Source organism: Chiroxiphia lanceolata, chromosome 4, assembly GCF_009829145.1.
Source record: "Chiroxiphia lanceolata isolate bChiLan1 chromosome 4, bChiLan1.pri, whole genome shotgun sequence".
NCBI classification, from domain to species: domain Eukaryota; kingdom Metazoa; phylum Chordata; class Aves; order Passeriformes; family Pipridae; genus Chiroxiphia; species Chiroxiphia lanceolata.
In genome coordinates, this window is record NC_045640.1 from 44,140,241 (window position 1) to 44,166,908 (window position 26,668).

Here is a 26,668-nt window from a genome sequence, read left to right on the forward strand (position 1 = left end):
CATACAAAATAAAACAGCTTCTCCAATCAAGACAACATCTCCTTTTATTAACAGAGCATAGTCCATGGAAATAATAACTGAAAAATAACTGAAAGCTTATCTCGTTGCTCTGTTAAAGCTAAGTTGACTGGTTTGAAATTTAATGACCATATATTAAACATAAGAAAATGTATTCATCTTGAGATAATCATAATTCCCAAGCAATAGATTTCAAGGCCAGCAGGCCAATTTAGTAGAAGTTGATCATGATAGCCTGGCGGAAAATGTGAAAACTTTAATGAAAAGCATGTTTTGAAATAAAACATAATTTCAGTATCTTTCTGCTGCTTCCACTAATTGCTAAAGTAACTTCTTTCCTATTCCATTATACTATACCACAGAGAATAAAATCATGCAACTGTTGCATTAAGGCTGCTGTTACTTTCACAATCAATACACCCAAAGCTATGGTGACCATATCAAGCTTTCTTTTGACACTCCTGCCAGCCACTATCCTATACTTCTCCCAAGGGTCTCAGCGCTCAGAGTTACAGTTTGATGGATTTGGTTTCAGAATTTGGCTGCTGAAGTCCAGACCATCCTTAGAAAGGTTTCACAATTCAGTTCTTATGCTACTGTTTTCATCCTATCTGGTCCCTATGCTGATCCCAGACTTCATTATGTCAATATGAGTTTGTAATAAATTGTAATAACATCTCCTATGCCAATCCTGGGGTTACAATGATAAACCATAACAGAATAATCAATAAAATCTGCTATGTTAACAAGCTCTCTCATACTCTGGCTATAAGACACAAATAGGCCTCCCTATATCAAAACGGGCAGCAGTTCAGACAATTCCCCAACAGCCATTCCATGGGAAGGGGGAAGGCAAAGGCAGAGCTGGATCACGATCTCCACAGGTTTGTTCAACCCTGGACACAAGCCATTTGGTGGAATCAAATCATAAACTTTTATTTAGTCAAGAGGTTCCTGAGCTGCCATGACTGTTTTATCATTAATCTACTGGCCACCATACGAGTGGTGCTAAACATTAAATTCTCTCATCACTACAGAAATAAGTAGAATTCCAGGTACAAAGCAGAATAATGATTTTTTTTCTTTTCCTCATAAAGAAGAGGTACCTGCATGATAAGTGTTCTGCAAACAAACACAAGTTCTCCTTTATCAATGGAGTAGACTGAAAGACATTGTCCTCATCTCATGACTAAAGTGCTGGGTTTTATTCTCCCTTCCCCTAACAGAAAACAACTCTGGTACTGTAATCTTACTGCAGAAAAGTAAGGGGTTTTGGGGCTTGGGGGGTTTTGGGGGTTTTTTGGGTTTTTTTGGTAAAATTCCTGTTTAGTTGCTCATTTTAAAGAAAAATAGCAAATGCAGCACAGTTATTTACATACTTCTTCAGTCATCATTGGGGAGATACCAGACATCAGTCAAGTACTCAAATTGCTGAAGTACTCCCTCAAACAGGAGTTACTGTCCCAGAAAGGAATTAGAAACTAAAGATACACAGATCTCTTGTGTTTCATACAGTATAACTTCTTTTTCATAGCAAGATTATTGAATGCTACATGCTGAAAAAAATAAAAGAACATGTATTGGTACAATTCTACACCTTACCCTATACAAACTCCAACAAAAGTTTGCTGTTACACAAGATAGGGACAGCAGCAAAAATTTGCACCATGACTCTTAACATTTCACCCTGAGAAAAGCCTTGTTTCCAAGCACAGCACTGCCAGGTTGGCTACTGGCACCACAGGAGAAGGCACCTGTGCTTTCATGTTTTGTTTACAAGCTGATGCAGGGTGGAAAAGCAACAGAGGGAGATGAAACATAGAGCAGATTTAAACATACAATATCCTACTTATACTGTGTAAAAGTACCCGGTGATGGAAATTAAGAGACGACTATGTTAACTCATACTGGCCTAATGAAGTCTTTAAATACCAAACACTGACCTGCTTGCTCAAGCATCAGCACGACTAATCTCCAAGGAAAGCAGTGAGCCACCATAAGCAGACACAGGTTTTTCTCCATGTTTTCTTTTAGCATAACCTGATTCATATCTGGAACCCAGATGCTGGGGGCACTGGCTGTGCAGCTCTTCTCTCCCCACCCGTACCTTCCCTTGCTGAAGCCTGTAAATTGTATTCCTGCCGTCCCAAAGAGGCATTAGCTACGCCTTCCCCTTCTTACAGGCAGCCCAGTTTGCAGGTACCAACTAACTTTCGGTGAAGGATTTGCATGAACTTTTAACCAGCAGCTGACTGAACGCTCAGCTCCCCCCGTCTGCAGCCCTGCAAGCCTCGCGCGCGTTTCCCCCGCGGAAAAAAACAAGGCTGAGCACACGAGCTTTGGAAGCTGCCCCTCAGCCCGAATCGCCTACGGAATACACGGTACTCACACCCGCCTCGTAGGGCGGGCCCTACTCCATGCCCCGCCTCGTCCCGCCCCACCGGGCGGTGCAGCCCCGGCGGGGGGCGGCCCCCGCGCTGGCCTGGGAGCGGGGCGCAGCCTCCGGGCACCGGCTGGAGAGAAGGCAGGGTTCGCCCCTTTTTCCCCCACGGAAACCGACGGGGGGGTCGGTGCGCCCGCCGAGTCGCACCCCGCCATGACATGGCGGTCCGTGGGGCTGCTGGCGCTCTTCTGCTACCAGCTGCGGGCGGGCAGTGCCGCCCTCCCGGCGCCTGCAGCCACCCGGCCCGGGGAGGAGGGCGGCGGCGGTCCGGGCCGCCCTCCGTGGGACAGAGGCGGCCGGGAGCAAGAGGCGGTGGCGGCGGCTCTCCGGGTAGGTGTCCCAGCCCGCTCTTCCACTCGCCATCCGCGCTGCGGGACCGCTGCCGCCGGGCTCCGCCGGAGGAGGAGGGGCGGCGAGTGCCGCTCATCCGCTGCTGGCCGGGAGGCGGAGGAAGGAGGACCGGCAGGTTCCTCAGCCCGCAGTGCCGGAACACCCCCCGTCCCCCGCAGGCCTTCGGTGCTTCCCCCAGATCCTCGTCTCCCCAGATCTCTGACATTGGGGCCGTTCTCGCCTTCCCCATGTCGGACGGCAGGTGCGAGCCGGGCCGTGCGTGCCCGGTTGCCTACGGGTGTCACCCCTCCGGCTGCACGGAGCGTGCTGCCAGAGCTGTTTCCCAGGGATATGGGACGACCGGGAGAAGGGGGAAAAGGCAGGCAGGCCCTGCCTGCTCTAGTGCCCCCGTTTTGCCCATCGTTCCAGGCGGGTGCCGGTCTTACGGGGTAGGGGATGGTCACCAGGCTGAGGTACCAGCCGATCTGGCTCCCGCCCCAGGTGGTGGCTGCCAGTGTGGTGGGATCGAAGGTGATGCTGCCCGGGATGCGCTAGCAGACCACTATTGCCATTGAGGGAGTGCGATGGAGTCGTCATGGAAAACGCAGAAGGTGGCATGAACAGGTTCAAAACCCTGTTTTTCAGAGATCCAGGATTCCCAATAATATAAAGTTTAGGGGGTTTAATGTCTTTAGACCGTTATGCTCTTCTTTTGCTTTATAAAGACATGAAGCACTATGGGGTTAATTCTTATCTGAAGGCATTTTTACATCTCTGAACCACAAGGTTTGTTGTGCTGTGAAGGAAGGACATCAGATGAGTTTGACCCAACTTGTTCTCAGCTTGCCTGTTTTGTCTGCTTCATATCAATGCCTTGCACTTAACAAGTGTTTTTTTTGATCTTTCTTGGAGTTGAAATTAGTCTAATAGCTTTCATGTTGGTTTGCTAGGAATACACAGCGAATCTGAGGTAAACAGCTGTCTTGTTATCTAAGTTCGTGTTTACTGTTGCTAACCTTTTCTTTTTCTGCTCTTATGGTTTTGTCACTACTGCTAACTTAAAAATGCCCACAATTTTTTTTTTTTCCTTCAGGAAAGTGCTAAAAGAATTAGATTACTGAATTCATCATCAAAAGATAATACGACTGCTTTCTATGGAATAAATCAGTTTTCTCATCTGTTTCCTGAAGAGTTCAAAGGTACATTTTCTGGTTGCTGCTAATGCATTTTCTGATATTTTTGTTATTCTTTCCCAGAACCTTGTGTCTTTCACATTTACAGATTCTCCCCATGCGGATAGTCAGCTAATTTACAATGCCTGGTACCCAAATCAGTACTTCTGAAGGATGCAACAATCATCTTCATGTTCTCCAGTATTGCAATGTTGAATTGCTCACAGCCTGAATATGTTTCAGTATACAGGCAGTTCCGTCTTTCCTTCTTTCTTCTCACTGTGCCTTAAAGCCTTCTTCAGTTGCATCAGTTTTAAAAGTGGAAGATACACAAGGTTCTTGAGTAAGTTCCTATTACCTATCCCAAGACAAAACTGGCTACAGCCCAAACAGTGCTTGGAGGTCCGTGGTTGTACAACCACAGCTATGACTTTCCAGAGCAATATAACGTGCTTTATTATTTTTCCTAGAAAATTTGTCCAATGTCTAACCTAATCTTCCCTTCTTGCTGTTCAAGTCTATTACTACATTTTCTGTTTATCAGGGGATTTAACTCCTTTTTAAATTTTAAATAATTCGGCAACTTTTTTAGTGAAAAAACAACAGTTAGCGAGTGTTTCAGAATCTTTACCTTATTCTGCTCTTACTTTCCCCTTGTACCTGACTAAAATAAAACAGTATTTTTTAAGTCGGTAAAATGTGAAAATTTTCAAACAAAACTTGTTTTATGGAGTGGTTATTGTTCAACTTTAGAAAATATTCACATTTCCTACCCACGTTCTCTATATAGAATATTCCTTTTCTTTCTGGAACTATAGGAATATTTACATTCATTGTGGAGTATAATGATTATGTTAAAATACGTGAATTTTCTCTGGATTTGAAAATGAGATCTAAACTCATGGTTGTAACTACAGATCAAGGTTACCTCTGTGACTTCTGGTAAAATAGTGGTTTGTGGATTTTTTTTTTTTGTTAGTAGATTTATAGATGTTTGTATTCTGTGTTTAGCTATTTACTTAAGAAGCATACCTCACAAACTTCCCAGATACGGAAAAGTGCCAAAGGGAAAGGAAATACCTTTGCCAAAGAAGTTTGACTGGAGAGACAAGAAAGTCATTGCAGAAGTGAGAAATCAGCAAACAGTAAGTCCTCGTGTTTTCCTTTCCTGGTTCTCAAGCACTGCTCAGAAACAGTTTCAGGGGGTAGACTGTAGAGCACAATGAAGGTTTTGGAAAGGACCAGCACTACCTCAGACTCCTTGGAGAGCTTGCACAAGTATGACCAGTTGAACATACACAAAGTCACATAGCGTTTTATGTGAGGTGGGATTAGACTTAAAAGGATGAGGTGTAAAAATGGTGCTTTTAGGAACTGTGCATTTATAAACTGTGCATAATACATTTTTTGATTTAGTTAACCAAATCTGCAAGTATTTTGCATCATGTGTGTCTTGTATTTTTCTGGAGGGACCAAGGTAAGTTAATACCTGATCTCATCCCCCTCGGTTTACCTGGATGAGTATAGATCCTTTCCTATTGTTTGTTCCTGTGATCAAATGCCCTTGGCTGGTCAATACCCATATCTTTACCACTGAACACCCCAGGGGATGCATTCGTGATAGACCAGACCCTGCACGACTACAGTTTATCCCAAGATAAAATGGTAAGAAACAAGCTGTTAAATCCCCAGTGTCTTTCCCTTCTGTGCTTCACATTGTGTAACCTGGACCCTGTGAGGAATAAATTCTGCTTCCTATTTAAAGGCTTCAGTTTTAAGAGCCTAGAACTGCAGTATAAATTCTATGATTGTCTAAGAGTTTTTCTATTATGTTTAATTTGAGTTTACCATTTCTTAAACTGTAATCTAATACAGTTCTATAAAATTCTACAAAAAGTTACTAATGTGGTTAAAAAATAATTTCATCCTGAGTCCCAATCCTTCTTTAAGAAAATAGATATCTCACAGTAAAAAGCATCCTCAGACCTATCTTAAAGGACAAAAATCATCAGGAGGGATTCCTTAGTGTAAGACAACCACAATGTCGGAATCCTTGAAATAAGACATCCATAATGCATTTCTGGCTGTCAGAGAGCAGTATAGGAGAAAAAACAGTTGAGTATTTTAAATGGATGATTAAATTTCTTTATTTCTTTAATTGCCTTAAAATCAAAGTTCAAGGATGGTGTAGTAAATGAAGAGCATTAGACAACTCTTTTGACTCTTTTTTGCTTTTCATATCAGGCTTCAAAGACAAAAGTGACTTTTTCTTTCTCCTGTTTCCCTTTCTATCAGTGTGGAGGCTGCTGGGCTTTCAGCGTTGTGGGTGGTATAGAGTCTGCCTATGCAATTGAAAGAAACAACCTGGAAGAGCTCAGTGTGCAGCAAGTCATTGACTGCTCATACAATAATTACGGCTGCAATGGGGGATCCACTGTTAGTGCTCTGAGCTGGCTGAACCAGGTTTGGAACTTTTTATAAATCTCAAACCCTTCATTAGCTTTCATATTACCATTCTTATTTACTGGGAAAAAGTGGGGGGGAAGATGAAGTGTGGAGCTCATCTGATGTGTGTGTACCTTTATATGTGTATATACGTATGTGTGCACGTGTATATGTATGCATATTTATTTAGTGTGGAACTAAGAGAGAATTTGTTTAAGCAGAATTAAAATTTGGTTGGAACTTTATGGTCCGTATATGTTCTTGTGAATGTAACAAATCAGCCCTCAGGGGCTGAAAATAATGTTCCTGAATTCAGCTGGAATTGCAGACATACAGTACCAGTGTAGATGGAGCCATTTATCCATATGTCATTTTGTGGATTTGAGGCACCAGCATCTAGGAAGGATGTTGACATTTTCTGCTTTCAAATTTCTATGGTTTCTGTTGCAAACACTGCAACATTATGTATAAGTGTGGAGAACTTTAGAATAAAATGGACTGTGTTTACCTTTGTTTCACTTGCAACCCAAAACATTGAAAATGGAGACACAATTTCTACTTCAGTTGTAGCTAACACGTTTCATTCACAAAAAATGAAAAACATGTGTTAATAACATATGTAAACAGAAACATTTTAATATCTTTGAAATAAAAGGTACTCTCTCAGATTGAATTATAAGAATATGAAAAGAATTCCTTCGGTTTTTGAAGTTTAAAAAAACCCTGGTTTTTCCTTTTTAAGAAACTGTAATTCCTGAAAATTCATATAACCATGGCTAATAACAGTCTAGATAACTTGTCTAAGTTTGTATTTCAAGAACAACAGAGGATACTCATCTTGATTCCTCTGAAGCAAAATTCTGTCTTGCTTGGCAACAGAGGGACCACAAATGAATTAGGCTGGAGAAGTCACTATCATAAATATACTGTACTGCAGAAGACAAGGAAAGCATAAAAGGCTGATACAATAGCTTTGTTTCTGGACTTTAAACCATTATATAAATGTAATATGTTAGTATGAGGATTTGATGCTAGTAACAGAGTCAGACTTTTCAGTATTTTATATAGCTTCTTGGGATATTTGTGCTTCTTGAACTGTCCCAAGGAGAGAATAATTTTATGTGTGGAAGTCATTTGAAGAGAATGAATAGTCATTCATCGAATGAGTATCTCTCTATCTTGAAATTGATGAGATTGCTTATGAGGCTAGTTTAAACCTGAGATGCCTTTTGAATTTTATTCATTATTTAAAGACTTCTGGATCCCTTCTGAAGCTTTCTCAGTGAAAAAGAAAACTAGAGATAGTAAATACCTATTTCACAATATGACACATTTCTAATCTCACCCAGAACACACTGAATTTTGAGTGGTTTATGTGGCCATTTTCAATATGTTTTGAGCTGCATAGTGATAAAATCAAATGCATTAAATTCTTACTCATTTATCTTCTTGCAGACAAGAGTGAAACTTGTGAGAGATTCAGAATACACTTTTAAAGCTCAAACAGGACTGTGCCATTATTTTGATCGCTCAGATTTCGGAGTTTCAATAACAGGATTTGCTGCGTATGACTTCAGGTAGCTATTATTGACCCTTTTTATTTGCTATACTTTTCCTTCTGTGTTCAGCAACTGTGGAGTAAACTAGAGTGAATAGTGCATTGACCAGGCAAAAGTTATGAGATTGATTGCACCAGTTCTGTAGCTGTGTGCTGGAGAAGGATTAATGCTTTAACATTTTTGAGAGTTAAGGCTTGCCACTTACAATCCACTCAACACTGCCATCACTAAGCCTACTCAAATGAGAAAGCTCAAGTCTGTGGCTTGAAATTAGCTCTTTTAAATTGGCTGTGTGTAAACTGGAGTGTTGAGGCAGTTACAGTTTCGAATGTATGTATACTGAACATTATACTGCTTTATTATTAGAAACAGTAAATCTTACCTGTAGTAATTGGAATTTGTTGAAAAAATTAGGAAATATTCAGTTATTTCAGTATTCCTCCATTTACATACTCACCCACATCTTCTCCAGCCCATGACTTTAGAAACAGTATTGTCAACTGAATTGTGTGAAGACTTTAGCTTTTTAGGTTTTTGTGTGAAAAAACTGTGCTTCTAATTTTTATCAGTACAGTATAACTGCATACTGAAATTAAAGACAAGAACTGTGATTTTGACTAGGAATTGGGTTACTGCTGTATTTGTAGTGCTCACCATTGCCCACTGACTTGACCCAGAAACCTGCTGCTTTTTAATAGCATTATGTCTTTGGGTCTGCACCTTTCCTATCGTTTCTGTGTCCTATATTTGTATTACTATGTTGTGGTATATGAAATATATAATTGTTGATGTATTTTACATGGCATGTAGAACTCAGAGGGAACAGTTTCATTATTTGATTTTTAATTCATACTTAACAAGGAGATTACCATCTCTCAAATCACTTTAGTGTGCTAACTAAAGTAACTTGGCATTATCCCTCATTCCTTTCACAGCGGTCAAGAAGAAGAAATGATGAGGATGCTTGTTAACTGGGGCCCTTTGGCAGTAACAGTAGATGCAGTTAGCTGGCAGGATTATCTTGGTGGAATCATACAGTATCACTGCTCTAGTGGAAGAGCAAATCATGCTGTTCTTGTGACTGGTTTTGACAGAACAGGTGCGTTTCCATCAACTGAACTTCAACCCTGTAGGTTTTACGTGTTTTTCTCTTACTTGCAGCTCTGCCTTCTGTAGGACAAGTGATTAAAATCTAGAACCAGTTGTTCTGTTGAAAGCTGTTTGGTCTGATGTCACATCACTTCTGGAAATGCAGCCAGTGACTTTGTCACTGCTACTTTAGTTTGTGGGACTTTGTCCTTGTAAAGTCAAGAACATGGCTATATGTGTCTTTACACTAGAAGAGCCCATATCCAGTCTTTCGATACTGGAATATTAGTTCTGTTCTCTGTTTGAACAACTGGTTTCACTGGCCTGTATCATCAAACCATTGCAAATTATGACATAATAAAATGCTAATTTGCTCTGTGGAGTGTTAGGGGTCTTTTAAGCTTCCCAAATCTCATGTTGTCTCTAGTTCATAAAATGTCTCTTCCAGGTAGTATCCCGTACTGGATTGTACAGAACTCTTGGGGGCCTACGTGGGGAATAGATGGCTATGTTCGTGTAAAGATAGGCGGCAATGTCTGTGGTAAGTCTGGCAAAAAATAATTAAGTGGTAAAGGCCACACGCTGGGATATATCTCTCCATGTAGGTAAGGCTATAATAATATAATAATATAATAGTAATATAATGTATATTACGTATATATATTATGTAATAATATAATGTAATAGTAAAGATATAATGGGATCCTCAGAGAGGCAATACAAATCATTGCTGTGCTTTAACAGAGGTTAAATGAGTCCAGATGGGAAAATAAATAAATCGTTGCTAGTTCAACCAAGCCAGGTATTTAAATGATTGAAAAGCAGTATGTAGAGGCAAAAATATATAAAGCATAACGAACAGTTAGATTACTATTGTACCTTACCACATAGAGGTAATGGCATTGTAAAGTATACAGTCATGTGTCATGGTTCTAGGTTAGTGCCATTGCTGTACTCCCTGTAGTAAAACAGCTGCTGTCCTTGTCTGGTGGATGCAATTATCTCTGGGCTCAGTTTAGCAAACAAATACAAAAATTGAACCTACCTGTGCTTGGGAAATGTGTCCTGCTTGTGGTTTTTGTTGTAGGACAGAGGTATATCCTTTAAATGCTAGTTGCATCTCCTGCCCTGGTGTTAGCTTATCTTAATCTTCTGTAAATAAAAACAGATAATATTCAGTTTGCCTGCACTCAGTAAAGATCAGAACAATGTATCCAGTCATAGCTTTTTCATGTTGCTGAATCTTTTGTTCTTACTGGTTTTGTGTAAAGAAACAATTTTGAAAGGGAAGTTTAGAAATAGTGGTAAAGCAAGTCAATTGTAGAGGTGGCAGGGAGAATAGATGTATTATTTTCAAAATCTGTTCTCTCAAAAAGCAGAATCTTTCACATTTTTTGCAGTGTACCACACAAGAACAAACTGGCAAAGGACAGTAGTTGCTCATTTCCCCCACAGATGTTGTCTTCTGATTTAGAACCTCTGACACCACTTTTAAGGGTAGAAGAGCCATTACCATTTGATACCTTCACTGTCTATAGTCAAACTTTGCTTCTAGTGTAGGAATGATGACAACACAAAAAGTGCAGAACATGTTTAAAAGCCTAGTTTGTTCTGTGTTTATATGTGTATGAGTGTTCAAAAACATGTCTTGTAATGGAGTTTGTGATCTCCAGTTTCTTAGTGAGCTTTCAAAGTTGCATAGCTTCACGTTGTCTATATATTGCCAATGCAGGATATCAAGGTTTAGATTGCTTTTCAGCACACAGATTGCACCAATGCTGAGTCCTCAAAAAGGATCTAAAATTTGGGACATGAGAGTAGGTTTCAACTACACACAGTGTCAGGCAAGCAAGAAATAAAAGGGCTACAGATGATTCCATGTACCCCCCTCCCCCCTAGCAATTCACCTGCTGTTGTGGCATGGAGGAGAGATGGAATTATATGAATAGGAATTCTGGGAAGTCTCCACTTCCAGTATTTATAAAAAAAAATTGTAATTCCTTTGCAGGTATCGCAGATACAGTTTCATCAGTTTTTGTTTGACACTTCTCTGGGCCAAAGACCACAAATATCATTTGGACACACACTGTATATGAAGATGTATTTCAAAACAACATTTTCTAAAATAAGAAATTGCTATAAGGGCAATTCCTGCTTCCATGCAGTACAGGAATAGGTGGCTGCAGTTTTTAAAAACATTTTTATGTCAAATTTGTGTTCGTGTCAAATTTCTCACGGAATAAGAAGACTCAGAATCAACTGCAGGGTTACAAAGATGGACCGAAGCCTCAAATGTGAACTCTATCCAGAGCTGAATACTATTCCATAGAAAAATCTTAAAAGGAAAGCAGTGGTGGCAAATGAGAAGGAATTTGGATCAAAAAATCAATAGTATAACAGTGTGTTTTGAATTATTTGAATATAAAAAGAACCATGAGTAACAATTTAGAAAGTCAGCAATTACAGAATGCATCAAATCGAGTGAGTGTTGGATTTCCTGCGTTAATTGAATTCATAGGTGAGACTTCCTGGGAATCAAAAAGGAGTTCCAGCTTTGCTGACATGTGAAACTGCAGCTGCAGGCAAATGTAACTAGAACTCACAACCAAACGTGTAATTCTAAAATGCTCTGAGTTTTCCTTCTGCAATGCTTTACCTGTGTCTTTTAAGAAGCCCTACTATGAAAAGTATTGAAGCAATTCTGTAATTTTTGCACTCAATTACTGTACCATGTTAATAGTTTTTTATAAACTTTTTATGAAAAATGCAATGAGTGTTTATAATTGTCTGTTGTAAGTATTACTGTTTTAGTCCTTCTAATTGTTAATATTTTAAATTAAAGGAAGACCAAGTGAATTAGCCATGTTTCACTAATTCAGGTTCTGCTACTTACTGATTTTACTTGGCTGAAAAGTTCAGATTAACAAAATGAAAAGTCTTCTGTACTCTCAGAGTGTTGTGTAGTATGGCCTTCCCTGAGTGGTTTACAAACAACAAACAGCACACTTCCATAACTGTAAAACAACTGCTATGGTACAGAGAACACACCAGAAATTTAGGCCCTATGGTGTGTGTTTTTCCAAATGAAGCATTTAAAAAGACAAGAGTCCATTTACTGAGAAGACCACACAGCTTTATTGATATTCTGTGGCCAAACTTGCCTTTATTATGTATCAGTTTTATCCTTATTTCAATGATAGTTTGCATAAAAGCCACTTTAAATGTCTGTCATACAGTTGTTTGAACTTTATGGTTGCTGTAGAAGAAGACTTAACAAAAGATGAGCTTTAATACTGCTTTATTTGAAGTGCAAAGTAAGTACTTATATCTGCTATTCTTAACAGTAAGTATTTCTACAGAAGGGATTTACATTCACATGTAACCCATATGTAGCAACATGATTGTTGATGTATGTATAAGTTCAGGATGCTGCAGTTCCTATAGATTCCGGACTTACTTTTTAAATACAGCTTTTGAAACTCCTAACCCAAAATTCCTTTTGAAATTGCAGTAGAGCTCAGAAACTGATATTCCTCTGAAGATGATGAGACTGATTATATCCTCAATCAGACATAAATTAGTAACAGCCATTAGGCAAACAAACAAATACAAAAATATGTACAAATAAGTCAGGATCATTATAATTCCATATACTTTGCACTCTCTCTCTAGGTGTAGGTTTTAAGAAGCCAACTAAGAGTTAAATTGGTCATTGAGTTGTATTGGGATATCATTTTAGTCTTAGTATAGGCTAACTCAATACAAATTATTTTTTCTACAAACAGTTAAATTTCTTCCACAAGCCGATCATACTATTCACATAGCTGTCATACATAAATACATATTTACACTCCTACACTCCATGAGAATAGCTGTTGTTTGAGGGGTAGCACCACTCAAGGTGAAAGTCATGAAGTTCTTTACAGGAACTAGTCTAGAAAAGCAGTCTAGTCAGAGTCATCGCTGCTGAAATAGGAACTATCACAATATTCTGCCATGTAAAGGAATTTATGAATGGTTGGGTTCATCTTTGGTATCCAGTGTCTTGGCACTAGAAATGTTGAAAGATTGAACAAATCCACAAATACCTTGTATCTGTCACTGAAAAAGACAATTGGAATAATAAATACATCAGCATAAGAAGGCCATAATTTCTAAATCCTCAGCAATCATTCCATCTTATTAATTTAAATAAGTTTTCTGCACTAACCCTCCTGAATATTGCAGAGCAAGAATACAAACCTAACTGTTTCTGGGGCATAGCAGATTAGGCTTAAAAAGGGAGTGGGGTTGCTATAGTCATATCTTTCTTCTGAAATTGCAGAGTACATAGGGTATAATCTCCAGACCTTCACTCTTGTGGTAGATACGTAGTAGTATTTATCTAGGAACAGTGTTAACCTGAAATTAAGGAAGACTGGGAAGGCTTTCTAAAAAAGACAGTGGACCATCAATCCTCAAATTCAGTTCAACCATCTGCTTTCTACTCTACCCTCTGTTACAATGGTGGTGATGGTGATTGTTGCCCACAGCCATACATAGTAGTCAGCGACTATGTACAGTTTCTTTTTGAAAACAAATCTCAGGATCCTCTTATAAAGAGGTCTAAATATCCTTGTGCTTTTTTACATAATGTTGTTCAGGACTGTCAGAACAATTGCAGCTAGAAGGCTTGAATTTTGTGTACAAAAAGTTCTACTCATTCAGAGAGTTCTGTCCTCAGACCACAACCATCCCTTTTAAGTTGCTGCTTCATCCAACAGAAGGAAACATGTTTCTGATCATTGCCTACACAGCTTGAGAGTATTAATTACTATCGGCTAAGATTATATTCAATCCCAAATTGAAGTACCACAGGTTTTGCAATTAGTGGTCACACTAAGGAATAAAGAAACTCATCAGTTGCACAGTAGACGGGACTCATTTCCAGCCTGTGTCACCTCATTAACTTGTGCTATGTGGCACACAAACTAGATAAGACAGGGTTAATACTATTTGCTATCACAGTAACGTCTGGATCCCTTGACTGAGAATTATACATGGCACTTTGCATGAGTGATCAAAAGAAGGTTTTTTTGGCCCAGAAGGCTTGGAATTTATATATGTCAACCTGATAAATAAACGTACAACAACCAGGAGGTGATGGTAGAGTCCCAAATGAGAAGCAGCAGCCCTTTGGTCTCCAATGAACTATCTGAAATATGTCTCCTAGCATTAGAGGTTTTATGAACTGTGTTGTTGCAGGTAACAGGGGAAACACATTATTCTTACCTCACTGTTGAGCGCAAATAGTGGTAGCCTGATGAGCCTCCAGTGCCAGCCTTGCTGCCAATCATTCTGTGCACCAAGCAGACATGGTTATCTGAGTGATACAAAAGAAGAAAATGGCATGCATCTAAACACTGAATTTATGTTCAGTGTTTAGATATAACCAAAGAGTCATGACAAGATACGTCCCTGAAATATTAAAGGGTACACAGAGATCTTTACAGAGATACAGAACTACTAGGTTTTGAGAAATTTAGGACTCAAATCTGCCACTCATCAGTCAACTAATACAAAATTATTGTTAATTCAAAATGAACACTCTAATTTTTATACATTATTATACCCTGATTATACAGAATTAATACATTCACTTGTGTGTGTTTAGATAGGGAAGGAGGAGAAGGAATGTTTTCATATTAAGAGACATCATGATGACATTTGGAAAATATATACCTGTCCCTTAAATAATAGAATTCACCTAACTTATAGCAGGTCATAGAATTGACAGCTATACCTATGTATCATATTATCACAGAAGCAGCTCTTAATCTTTCCTTTTGGCTGAAGTACAAACAAAAAAAATCATGCGTAAAGCATTAACTCCAAAGCTCGATTCTAAGACTGGGTATAACTCAGAGACAGAAAAATTTACTTGCATCTAAAAGAGGGAGCGTCACAGTCAAAAAAGTGAAACTTACATCTCCATTTGGTCATGAGTACATCGAGATCCATAAGGGAGGTAAGAAGCTGAAAGGGAACCTGGAAACGAGGCTCCTCTCTTGGAAAATGAAAGAGAAGACAGTGAGACTTGTTGGCCTATACTGTATTTTTCAAAGAAGCACTTCACTGGTGCTTAGTGACTTTACATATATTTTTCCTAAATTAGTATTGAAATGTTAATGGATATTTTAACAAATGCTTCTGCCACCTACGACTTAATCTGCACCTTTTCCCTCCTACTTGGAAAAGTACTCCAAATCTTTCTAGGACAGGTAGAACAGTTTAAACAAGGCATTTTCTAGTTACTGTCTGAGGAGCACCATCTGGTCAGACACAAACCAGACACCCAGAGGGGCCATGTAACCTCCATCCATGAAGACATTCAAAACTCAGCTGGACACGGCCCTGAGCAGCCTGATCTGACTTTCTAGTTGTGTCTAACAAATTAGGGTTTCTGTGGAGGATTGGATTAGATTACTTTCCAAGGCCTGTTCCAACCTATATAAATCTGTGCTGGTGTTCTTAATCTTCCCTTCTCCTCCTGCCTAAAAGCATTAAAGATACATCTTCCAACATTACCTGTAGAAGTAGATCATTAAGGCCCCTTTCAGTGCTTTGTAAGACAGCCGTCTTTCTCCTGCAAAATACAAATGTCCTTAGTTTGTTATTGATTCTCCTGCAAATTTAATGCTATTATGTGATTATATATATCATGTATAAAACTTAAAAATTTACGTAAAATATTACAATCTACCTTTACTAAGGAGATGTTCATGGCGTTTTTCATCAAATAATGAAAGTAGTACATCTCTCTGTTTTTGGAATTCGGACAATAAGTCATCCTTTTCTTCTGATTCTGTTTTGGCCTTTGATATTTAAAACAAAAACAGGTTTTAGAATTCAATAGGGAAAATTAAGCACTTGAACAATTCATTACGCAACTTTTATTTTCATCATAAATACTCTGAAGTTGTCATCTTAGATGTAAGAACTGTATTTTCAAACAAGATACATGAGTCACTGACTTTAAAAAGTGCAATTACCACAAAATATACAATTAAATAGATGGCAACACAATTCAGATGAATGAATGTCCAAACAAACTTGTATCACATTAATTTTGGTCTAGAGGTCTTAAAAACATTTAATCTTAATTTTTTTGAAGTCTGATTTATTTTGTTTTCAAGGCAAAAAGAAGACATCCTTGCACAGCTTTGGGTAAGAAAAGTGTATATAAAAAAGTTTAGGTAAATTAGAAAGTTATAAACAGATATTGTCAGGAAATTGATTAGTTCTTATGATTTTTTTTCATTAAAAATGTACTTAAAGCTAAAGGTCCTAAAATATTCAGGGATTTTCTGCTGCTTATGTGCCAGTGTAATTCAAATGATCATAGCAGCCAATTGCCCAAGAAATGGGCTGTTAATAGTGACATTCCATACTTACAGCTAAGGGGCCCAAACTTTGTGTATACTCTGGACTGTAGATGCAAGTACTAACTAAAGGTGAAGTTGTAGTTTCAGTAAAATCAGCTCCGGCCCTTCCATTGATACTAACCCATCTCTTTTGCAATCAAAATAATCCATCTATCTCGTGCTTTAAATGGTCTTAGATGTCAAATTACAAAACTATTTCAATTTCCTGAAGAATTTGCAATTTTTTTCTGCTTCTTGCAGACAGAGACTGATGAAGATTAAGTGAAGTGAGTGAGAGACTGTAAGTGGGCCAAAAATCAAATTTATGACGGAATGTTATTTTGCCAGCTGTCTTTGATTATAGATAGTTCAATAGTACACATATACCATATACCTGTATCAAGGCAAATTCCTCTTCTAGACCTTTTAAAATATTCACTTCGAATTGTCCCCAGAAATCAAATCCTTCTGCTTCAAGTCCCGGAGTTCTTTCCAGCCATGCCTTTAATAATAATAATAACAGTAACAATTATGATAATGGTGTGTTTAAACAATAACAATGCAAGCTCATTACCCTAGAATTACAAGTTATACCAACATAAATTTTACTTCTTCAGTTGTTCCAGTTTAATATCCTTTAGAAGTGCTTATTGCTGGAGTAGGCACGTATGATGACTTATACCTGCATAATGGTGCCGTACACAACCCCCCACAGGTTCCAGATTAAATGACCAGTGTTAGAAGACAAAAGTTGTCTCATTCTAAGGGTATATCTGAAAAAAACTCCCATGTACATACAGGAAAACAATCTTATTCCACATATATATAGGATAATTGTAATGAAAAATCTCAGAAGGAAGATATAAAACCATCTGTAGAACCAGTTTTTATCATGTCAGATAGGCTGAATACTGATCAAGCCATCTGTCATTAACCTAAACCACAATATGTGGTGATACAAGCTAGAAATGTACTTGACAGTTTGCAAAGCTTTCTCTTTGGTTTCTTTTTAATAATGGAAATTAAATTAGGAAGGAAAAATAGGAATCCTTATGGTCAAATTCCCTTTAGAGAGCACTTAATTTTCCTCCTTCTCATCTGAAAGATACAAGAGCATGATATCTAAGTTAATGAAGGAAAGATAAAGAAATTTAAATGTTCTATATCAGGTATTAGTAGACAGACAGGGCTAATAAAGTGGATGATGGTTTTTGAGGTTTATACTGCATTTTTCTTTAAAAAGTTATCATAGAATCATAGAATCATTAAGGTTGGAAAAGAACTAAAAGATCATCTAGTACAGTTATTACCCACCACTGCCAATTTTACCACTAAAACCATGTCCCCAAGTGCCACATCTACACATCTTTTTAAATACCTCCAGATATAGTGACTCAACCACTTCCCTGGGAAGCCTGTTCTGGTTCTTGAAAACCCTTTGGTGAAGAAGTGTTTCCTAATATCCAGTTTAAACCTCCCCTGGCACAACTTGAGGTTGTTTCCTCTTGTCCGGTTGCTTGTTACCTGGGAGATCAACCCCCATCTTGCTACAACCTCCTTTCAGGCAGTTGTAGAGATTGATAAAATCCTCTCTGAGCCTCCTTTTCTCGGGGTTAAACAACTCCAGCTCCTTCAGCTGCTTCTCATAAGAGTTGTACTCCAGACCCTTCACTAACCTTGTTGACCTTCTGTGAACACGCTCCAGAACTTCAATGTCTTTCCTGTAGTGAGGGACCCAAAACTGAACACAGAATTCAAGCTGTGACCTCACCAGTGGCGAGTACAGAGATCACTGCTCTGGTCCTGCTGGCCACACTATTGCTGATACAAGCCAGGATGCCGTTGGCCCTCTTGGCCACCGTTATGTGAATTTTGTGTATGAAGATGACGAGGGAGTTGGAGAAATTACTGTGAGTCATTTGTAACTCTGAGACCAAGTCATTAAATCAAGGTAAGTGATTTTAACCTCTCTAATAGCCAGCACTAACAGTGGAAATATTTTTAAAGTTTTTTTTTCAAAAGGTCTTACAGTCATGAAAAACAATGCAAATGAAACAATATATTTACATTCCTAGTTTGCATTTCCACAGTGCAATTTACAAGTTTAGCAGTCAGAATTTTGAGATGAAAGGAAATGCTGTGAAAAGTCAGTTGGTTTACTAATGACTAACTCTCATACAAATGTTGATAAAAATCCAAAACACAATTGACAGGGAAATTGCCAGTATGCTTTCTTCTCTTAAGAAGAATTTGGCACTGACACCAATGAAGGACATTCTTAGGAGATGGGGGAAAATGAAGCAAGGTTTAAGACAGACATTGTTACCTCCACAAGTTGCAGTAGTGTTGGTTCTTGCTCTGATTTAAGCAGTAATTCATAATCCTGTCCCTTGAAGTTATCACGATAATGCCTTCTGTTATAAGGGACTCTCAGACTTTGGGGAACTCCAATTTTGTTTTCTAGCAAGCGAAACTGCAGGCTCTGAAAACCTGAGGCTGGGCTTAGGTGGTATCTTTGGGAACAGAAGAAAAGAAGATACAAAAATGCAGTATATAATTTGACAATGATGGGTTTCTCTTCTCGAAAAACCAAAACCAACCACAAACCAACAAAAAAAGCCCCAAACCAACCATATTTCACCTTTAAAGAACATCAAACAGCTATATGAACATTTTTTATATGACTGCAATTAAGAAAAGGAAAAAGCTATTTTAATGCAACGACAAGGTACATATAACTTAATCACATTTTCTAGTTATATATTGTTTGTGGATACAGGGGTACATTCACATGCTTATGCTTGCATTGTGTTTTAAAGTGGCAGCTTTGTGCATGTGATGTACAGGAGGAAACATTAGTAAATATTCTCTTTCCAAACAGAATAAGCAGCTTCACCCCAAATAGATATTACAAAAATTTCCACAGCAATATGTGAACAATGAATGCATTTTAAATAGGCTTGTTACTCAGGATAATTCCTATATATTGGTATATATAATATATATGTGCAATACTATATTTTGCCTTATTCTATACAATAGAATTAGTGCGTTTTGTTTGAGGGATTAATTAAGGGCATTCTCTCAGAGTTAAATTGTCTGTGTTGAAAAAAATTACTAATAAAAGTAGCTTGAAATCCCACATTGCTAGATAATTGTAAAGTATTTTGAACAGCTAGACAATTACAGATGTTTCAAACTTCCAAGAGAAGCAAAATTTTAGTTTTCTGGCTAATTTAATTTGGGAACATTAAAAGACAGAAAGGAAAGGGTACTAAAACAGTGTAGAAGTGAATGGGATGCTGGATGGCACTGAGGTCAGAAGTCAGACAGGTCAGTGACAGAAGCAGAAGAACAGGAAGGCAAACAGTGGATGAAGCTGTCACACATGGTAGTGTGGTGGAAGGACCCAGATGAAGTGAGGGAAGACACAGAAGTGCCATGGGAGCAATGAGACGAGCCAAAGGATCCCAAAGAAAGCCTGGGCAGAAAGCAGAAGAGCTACCAACCATCCAGCCCAGCAAGATTGGGCAGCAGAAGTTATGGAGAAAGGAGAAGGAACAGCAAAGCTTTCTTCAGCCACTCGAAGCTTCCAGCTCTGTAGACCCACTGAAAACATGAAGGAAAGAAACAGTATGCAAACCAAGACACCCGAAAAACCTGTTTTATAATCTACAGAGAGTGCATTTCTCTCACCCAAGTACTTCTATGATTTACCATAGAAAAACGTTGCAACTGTGTAGCACCAAGTTTCAAGTAAATTGTTGACAGAACCATGAGCTATTTCTATTGTTTGAACTTTTGACTCTGAAACCATTCAGCAGCATCCTACACATAAGCATCAACTATTCATTTGTACTCCTTTGCAGAACATGTTGGACTCACACTCAATTTCTTAATTGACCTTAATTGACACTTTAATGTCATGTTTGTCCCTCTAAGGTATGCTCCCACCTTGCTGAATGATGATGCTGTCAGCACACATGCAAAATTCACAATCAGTTCTAAAGACAGGAATTACCAGCTAGTGGATTACTGTGGAAGAATAGTAAGTATTTACCTGAAATCAAAGAAGTCCAGTGGAGTCATAGTTTCTAAAACTGCGAATTGTTCCACAAGTAATTTCAGAATCAATGAAATTCTATTCATTCTAGTAATAACCTTCAGCATGTTCCTCTCATCTCTTACCTGTAGAAAAAAGAAAGATCATAACCAGACAGAATGGTGTTCTCTCTAGGTCCTACCAAGTTATTTCACATCTTTTCACTGTTGTACACAGTGATGTTCCCAAGTCCTTCCCACATGAAATCCATAGCTGCAGAATCTCACGTAGAATAAAGCACTCTGTTTTTAACTGAAATTGAAACTACACTTTTCAAAGATTGAAATCTTTGAATTTTTTTCTGACAGATGATACAAGTAGGCCAAACATATAAGAATTTTTTCTTTTCTATGTTTTTGACCGAAATAGAAGTAAAAGAATTTAAATTCTAGACCAAAATAATATCATTATAATTTCCATTAACTAGAATATTAATATGATATAATATGATAATTATATTATGCTTTCTGTTATAATTACTTTCATAATAATTTCTATTATTGTGAAGGAACAAGTGATAAATCAGGTGTGGAAATTACTTAAAAGTTGAGAAGCAGAAAAATCTGAGAGGTCCATCAGGAGAGCACATCTAAAACATGTTTATCAGAAATGTGCATTAGCAAGCAGAGAAGAACAGAGAAGAACTACATCTGGCGGGAAATACAAAATACTAAATGGAAAACACAGAACTTTTTTGGCTAAGTTGAATACTTTGCCTGCAGAAGAGTCTGCTAAAATATCTTTTAGTTTCAGTGGGATTAAAGTTCTCTCTAACACCTGAGTATGCAACCAGGAAATATCAAACTACAAAAATGGCAGATGATAATAATTTCCCTAATTGCCTGGCTGTGTACTTGACCTTAACACTGACATTTCAAATTCTGATTAGAAGCAAGGTTTCATTTTTCCCAAAACTAAATAACAAAAAATTGTTCTATTTAAGAACTGATTTGAACCAGTTATAATTTGATATAATGTTAAACTAAAAAGCCAACAAAATAATGAATGCGGAGGACAACAGAGATAATTTTCTTCTTTCAACCTGGTCTAATTTGTAGACACATGCTCATGAGGTACTCAAGGTATTTCTCAAATTGCATGCAGTCAGCCTTTTTCTGTAGATGTAGTATCAAATCAAGAGTTTTCCATTGTTACCTATTGTTATAAGCTTAAGTGTTCAGCTTTAGACAAATGTTTAGAGATGTTCAAAATATTACTGTTATATTTGTCATTTTCAGAAATTCTCACACAATGTGATTTTCTTCTTGCTTTTTTGTTGTATGTAATATTTCATGTAATGAAAACTACCAAAGGAGTTTTCTTTCCCACAGCAGATATTGGACAGAAGGATACTATATGTAAACTTGAAAAACTGAGCAAAGGCAGATGCGACTTTTTGTCATAAAAATACCTGTGAGCCCTCTGTTTTTCAGTTCTGCCTTTGAGCCTGGTTTTTCTGCAGTAGAGTATTTCCAAGTTAAGTTTCTCCTGTTGCCCAGTACTAGTAAGAGAGCATTATGAGAGCATTTTGGCCAATGAAATTGGTCTTGGAGGGTGATCTATGCAAAAGGCATACTTCAGGAGGAAATAAGATTTTGCTGATCAAAAATATCCACTATCCGGATATAAGAGCCACTCAGCCAAATTTCATTGGCATCATTTTTTGATGCTATTTTTGAAAAGAGAACATGAACATGGTGCTTTAGTAAACCCAAATATATCAGGCTGAAAGGCAGGAGGCAAGAGAAAGACAGGGCTGAATTTTCCCCAAATTAATATTTGCTTCTAACTTACATGTCCATTTTGAAAGATCACTCGCACAGAGTCCATTTCCCACAAAATCTGCTTAAACCAAAGTTCATATGCTACAACAAGAAAGGCACCATTAGCATCAGCTTTGAGGCTACTTGTTTTTTCTTCCTAGCTCTGCGAAAGTGAAATTCTTATATTTTGATTTGAAATTAATAGCTTACACTTACCCTGCTAGCATATGAAAACATGTTGACACACAAACTTATTACCTGTTACAGTACGCTGTCCTTTACTTGAAGTATTACACAAAATAATGTAGAGTCAAGAATGCTGACAGAATTTTTTAAAACATGTTTTACACATCAGATATTTGTTGTACAGAATGTTCATTACAAAAGGAGGAAAGAGAAAATCCAGATCTGGTACTCCAGTAAAAGCTAACTCCAGAGCTGCTTACGATCTACATGTTTCCTGTCAATAACAGGAAAATATCATCAGGCCAGGGCCTGCAAAACAGGTAGATATAAGCAGTTAGAGAGTCCCTAACCAGTATGTTGACTTCTAGACAGATTCTAGATGGTTAAAACTGGATTGAAGTTTCAGAGAAGGCACAAGACCACACACAAAATTTGCCTACAATAAACTGCATAGCAAACAAACTGTGTATTGCATGTTTCAGCAACAATTAACTCCCTGTAGCAAAAATGTCACTAAACCCCCACTGAACTCCTCCCACTTACCTTGATGCGTCACAATGAAAAGATGCTCATCATGGATTTTTTTCCCGTTCTTCTCACTCTCAAGTTCTTGAGCATTCAATATCTTGTTCAGCTTAAAAATAATAATAAAAAAGACTGTTCTGTAAAACTCTCGATTCTGCTATGAGAAATGGTAGTTCAACTGTGTACAGCTAATATTTAAGGATAATATTTTTAAAAACTATACCTATAGACCTCACATTCTAGGTTATATGAGAAGCTAGACTAAATGGTCTCAGGTATGACTTTTAAATTTTAAAAAAAATCTTGCCTAAAATAGAACATTTAGGTACATCAAGTAATAAAGTTTGGAAAATCATTTTAAGGGTATTTTTAATTATTTTTAAAAAACAACAACAACAAAAAAAAAACCAAAAAAAAAAAACCAAAAAAAAACCAAAACCAAAACAACAACAACAGCAAAACAAACAAAAACAAACAAACAAAACCCAGCATGTTTTCCAGATCTTACATGTATACTGTCATGTTCAATGAAAATGGAGTTTCTACAGTAAAATTTCATGTAAACATACAGGAATATCTGCATAAGAACTCTGATTTGAGGCTGTACTAGACATTTCAGTTCTGGCATTACTATTTTTTTTTAACTGAGTCAAATTTACAATCCAATTATAGTTGTCTAAAAAGAAATCTTTGCAAGATTCCATACAGTAGAACAAATGTCAACAGATTAGTTAACAAGCACAAAGTAATTCCTCTCACTTCAGTTTGTGCTGTCACAAAAAGAAAAAAAAATCTAGATTCTTTTATTGCCAATGACATTTTATTTTTACTTATTTCTTAATTAGTTCTAGTTTTTGCAGGTCTTGGTTGGGTTTGGGGTTTTTTGTCCCCCCTGGTAATCATCCTATCTCCTAGATTTCTGGCATATATTTTTTCAGCCAGATGTTCTGGGCTTTCATGAAATAATTCAAGGAAATTGCACAGAGCCTGTTGACATGGAGAAATTGCCAGATAGTGATTGTCAGACCAAAGAAAGCATTTTGTGGTGCATCACTTTACAGTTTAGGTTTACCAATATGAATAACTCCCTACCAAACCACTCAAAACACTCATCTTCCTCATAGTTTGAGAAGCCTTCCCACAGTCCATCTGCACCATTCCAGTTGAGACAGCCATCTGTGCCTGTTACTACACATGGAGAGCTCATGTAGATGAAGGGAACTTGGAGACCTGTCTTAGTGACTGGCTGACTGCTGGGAGAAGTGTCAGTCACAGGTCCTGCCTCAAATCATGAGTAACCAGGACAGCAAACAAGAAATCCTTAAACTTACTTGTAGGTATTCTCCATAAATAAGTCCACCTTTGCTGGCTTTATTTATTCCTTCTTGTGATTTGTCTTCATTTTCATCTTCCAAAGATAGCTTGTTAAAATTAAATCTAAGAGGAAAATTAAGTAAATATGTAATGTCATTTAATTAAAGAACTATTAATATACCTCCCTTTTTACTAACAGATGCATCTGTTAGTAAACATTCAAACAATGCTTTATTTTGAGAAACAGAACAAGTAAAGCAGGCTTTTGAGAAAAATAGTATGCCTGAAATTCCTTGTCACAGTAACAGCCCGTAGCATTACATCTAGTTCATCAAATAAAAAGTGCTCAGACAAGTCCTTATTTGCTGCTAATAAGTAATTTCTCTCTGAGCTTTCATATTTTGCTGTATCATTAGACATTCATATTAACGCTGTATTATTAGAACTGAATTTTTGAAGCAAAACGCAGAGAGGAAGGACTCACAGGTAATTCTTCCCCGCAAAGGGGCAACCACTCATGATTCCAGGATCCAAACAGGTTAAACTGCACACCAGGGAATATACTCCGTTGGTATTCCCAAATCTGCTGCTGCTGCTGCCTTATATGTAACCTTATCTCACTGCCTAGGCCAACCCCCAAATTCCCCTCCTTGCCCCTCAGCCCATCCCCACTATTCAATAATTACAGAAACTATCACAGCACAAAGGTCAATAAGTTCATGTGTTGTTGGCTCTCCAGGGTTGTGGGTTTTTTTCAACCAATTAAAAAAGGAATGGCTGGCATGCTTGTTTTGTCCTATGGCACATGCTTTTTACTGCAAGGTCTCCACCAGTTGCTTCTTTGGAAATTGGTGTAACGAGTAAGTCAATGAAACATCTGTGTGTGAGAAAAAGGCAATATTTAATAAATACAGAAATCGTTAAAGTAGGTTTTCAACTTTCAGCGTCTTGTATCAAGATACTTTTAAGTTTAAAAAATGAAACTTATGGAGGATGATTTGAGGGGAAGAGGAATCATATTCTTAGGGCACACTGCGTAGTTCTTATTCAAAGAGGTTTCAAGTAATACACATACTTTCAAAAAATGCACACAGATTAAGTAAAAAACCAAAAAGCAATCATGTATATGTCATGCTGGTTTTTCAATGGCTTAATTCATAACAATTTCTTAATTTTATCTCCTCATGCAAAAGTTTTGCTCTCATTTATTGACGAATGTTACTCAATTCTATTTATTCATCAGCTTAACACACAATGAAGTAACATGTAACTAGTACGCACTTCTTTCCTGCCCACCAGCCCTTTCCAAAAAAAAGGTTAATGGTCAGTTTCACTGCAAACAAAAACTACAGGGCTTCTGTGACCCTAGATCATTTGCTTTCTGCAAGACTTGCTCTGCTTAGTGGTGTCTGTGTGGTGGTTTCAGCTGTTCTGGTCACTTAAGAGTAGTTTGCTCATAAAAAAATTCATATGCAGTGTCTGGGTGATGGGATGTATACCCTGCTCAACCATATGTCATTTGTCAGGCTTTACACATATTAGCTTAAAACTCAGCTACAAGAAAAGTATTCAGAAAAGCCTTCACTGAGGCGACCCACCAGGCAAGGTCAAGGTGTTCTTCCTTCATGATGTTAAAACCTGACAGAGGAAAATAATCCTCTCCCCACACACATCTACACATCTGCTCAGCAATGCAGACAACTAGAGATGAAAGTGAAGACTTTGCACTGCCATGTACATCAGAAATTAAATGTTGAAAACTGCTTTTCACATATTTGCCCTCAAACAGCTTGATTTACAAATGTAAAAATCTTGCACATCCATAGATCTCAAAGGTGTGGAAAAGGAATTATTATCTTGTCATACATATATATCTTCACCTGAAATATCCAGACTAAGCCTGTATAATGAAATCAAGCTTTCTGTTATCTTTTCTCATGTCAGAAGCAAAGAAAGAGTGTGAAACCAGTAAAAACAAGGACAGTTGAAAAATATTGAACCCTTAACCTCACAAAAGATGTTAATGTCTGTTTTCTTGTGCAGTTTTATTTTCTTCTGTGGGGCACAGAGAATAATAAACTTCCAGAGCAATGATCTCTGACTTGCAACCTTTGCATTGCCTTCCCAGTAGATAAAGGACTTTGAAGTATTAGAGCCCTTTTACACTCTGTGCTTAACAAAACGTTAACTCCCTATTTGGGAAGTAATACTACTGTTAATTCGTTCAGGGTTAGCAAACTCACCTGAAATCTAGCTGGGAATACTATCTAACCAAGCACTATACAAACTCCTCTTCTGATTCAGCAACAGACAAGCTCC

General features: G+C 37.8%; 2 protein-coding genes across 2 annotated transcripts; one reads left to right on the forward strand and one right to left on the reverse strand.

The window, feature by feature from the left end:
* Positions 1 to 2,499: 2,499 nt before the first annotated feature.
* Positions 2,500 to 12,282, forward strand: CTSO (cathepsin O). Its single transcript, XM_032687033.1, has 8 exons — positions 2,500 to 2,791; positions 3,885 to 3,990; positions 4,975 to 5,108; positions 6,259 to 6,426; positions 7,864 to 7,985; positions 8,903 to 9,066; positions 9,505 to 9,597; positions 11,065 to 12,282. The coding sequence occupies exons 1-8, from the start codon at positions 2,615 to 2,617 to the stop codon at positions 11,097 to 11,099; spliced, it is 999 nt and encodes a 332-aa protein (XP_032542924.1). The 5' UTR covers positions 2,500 to 2,614; the 3' UTR covers positions 11,100 to 12,282.
* A 55-nt stretch (positions 12,283 to 12,337) lies between these two features.
* On the reverse strand, positions 12,338 to 24,973 carry TDO2 (tryptophan 2,3-dioxygenase). Its single transcript, XM_032687032.1, has 12 exons — positions 24,834 to 24,973; positions 24,367 to 24,472; positions 23,054 to 23,144; positions 22,356 to 22,426; positions 20,520 to 20,647; positions 18,786 to 18,972; positions 16,854 to 16,961; positions 15,799 to 15,910; positions 15,624 to 15,681; positions 15,023 to 15,102; positions 14,328 to 14,418; positions 12,338 to 13,157 (listed from the first exon to the last, which is right to left on the reverse strand). Exons 1-12 carry the CDS (start codon positions 24,866 to 24,868, stop codon positions 13,004 to 13,006), a joined length of 1,221 nt encoding a protein of 406 aa, XP_032542923.1. The 5' UTR covers positions 24,869 to 24,973; the 3' UTR covers positions 12,338 to 13,003.
* Between the last annotated feature and the right edge of the window lie 1,695 nt (positions 24,974 to 26,668).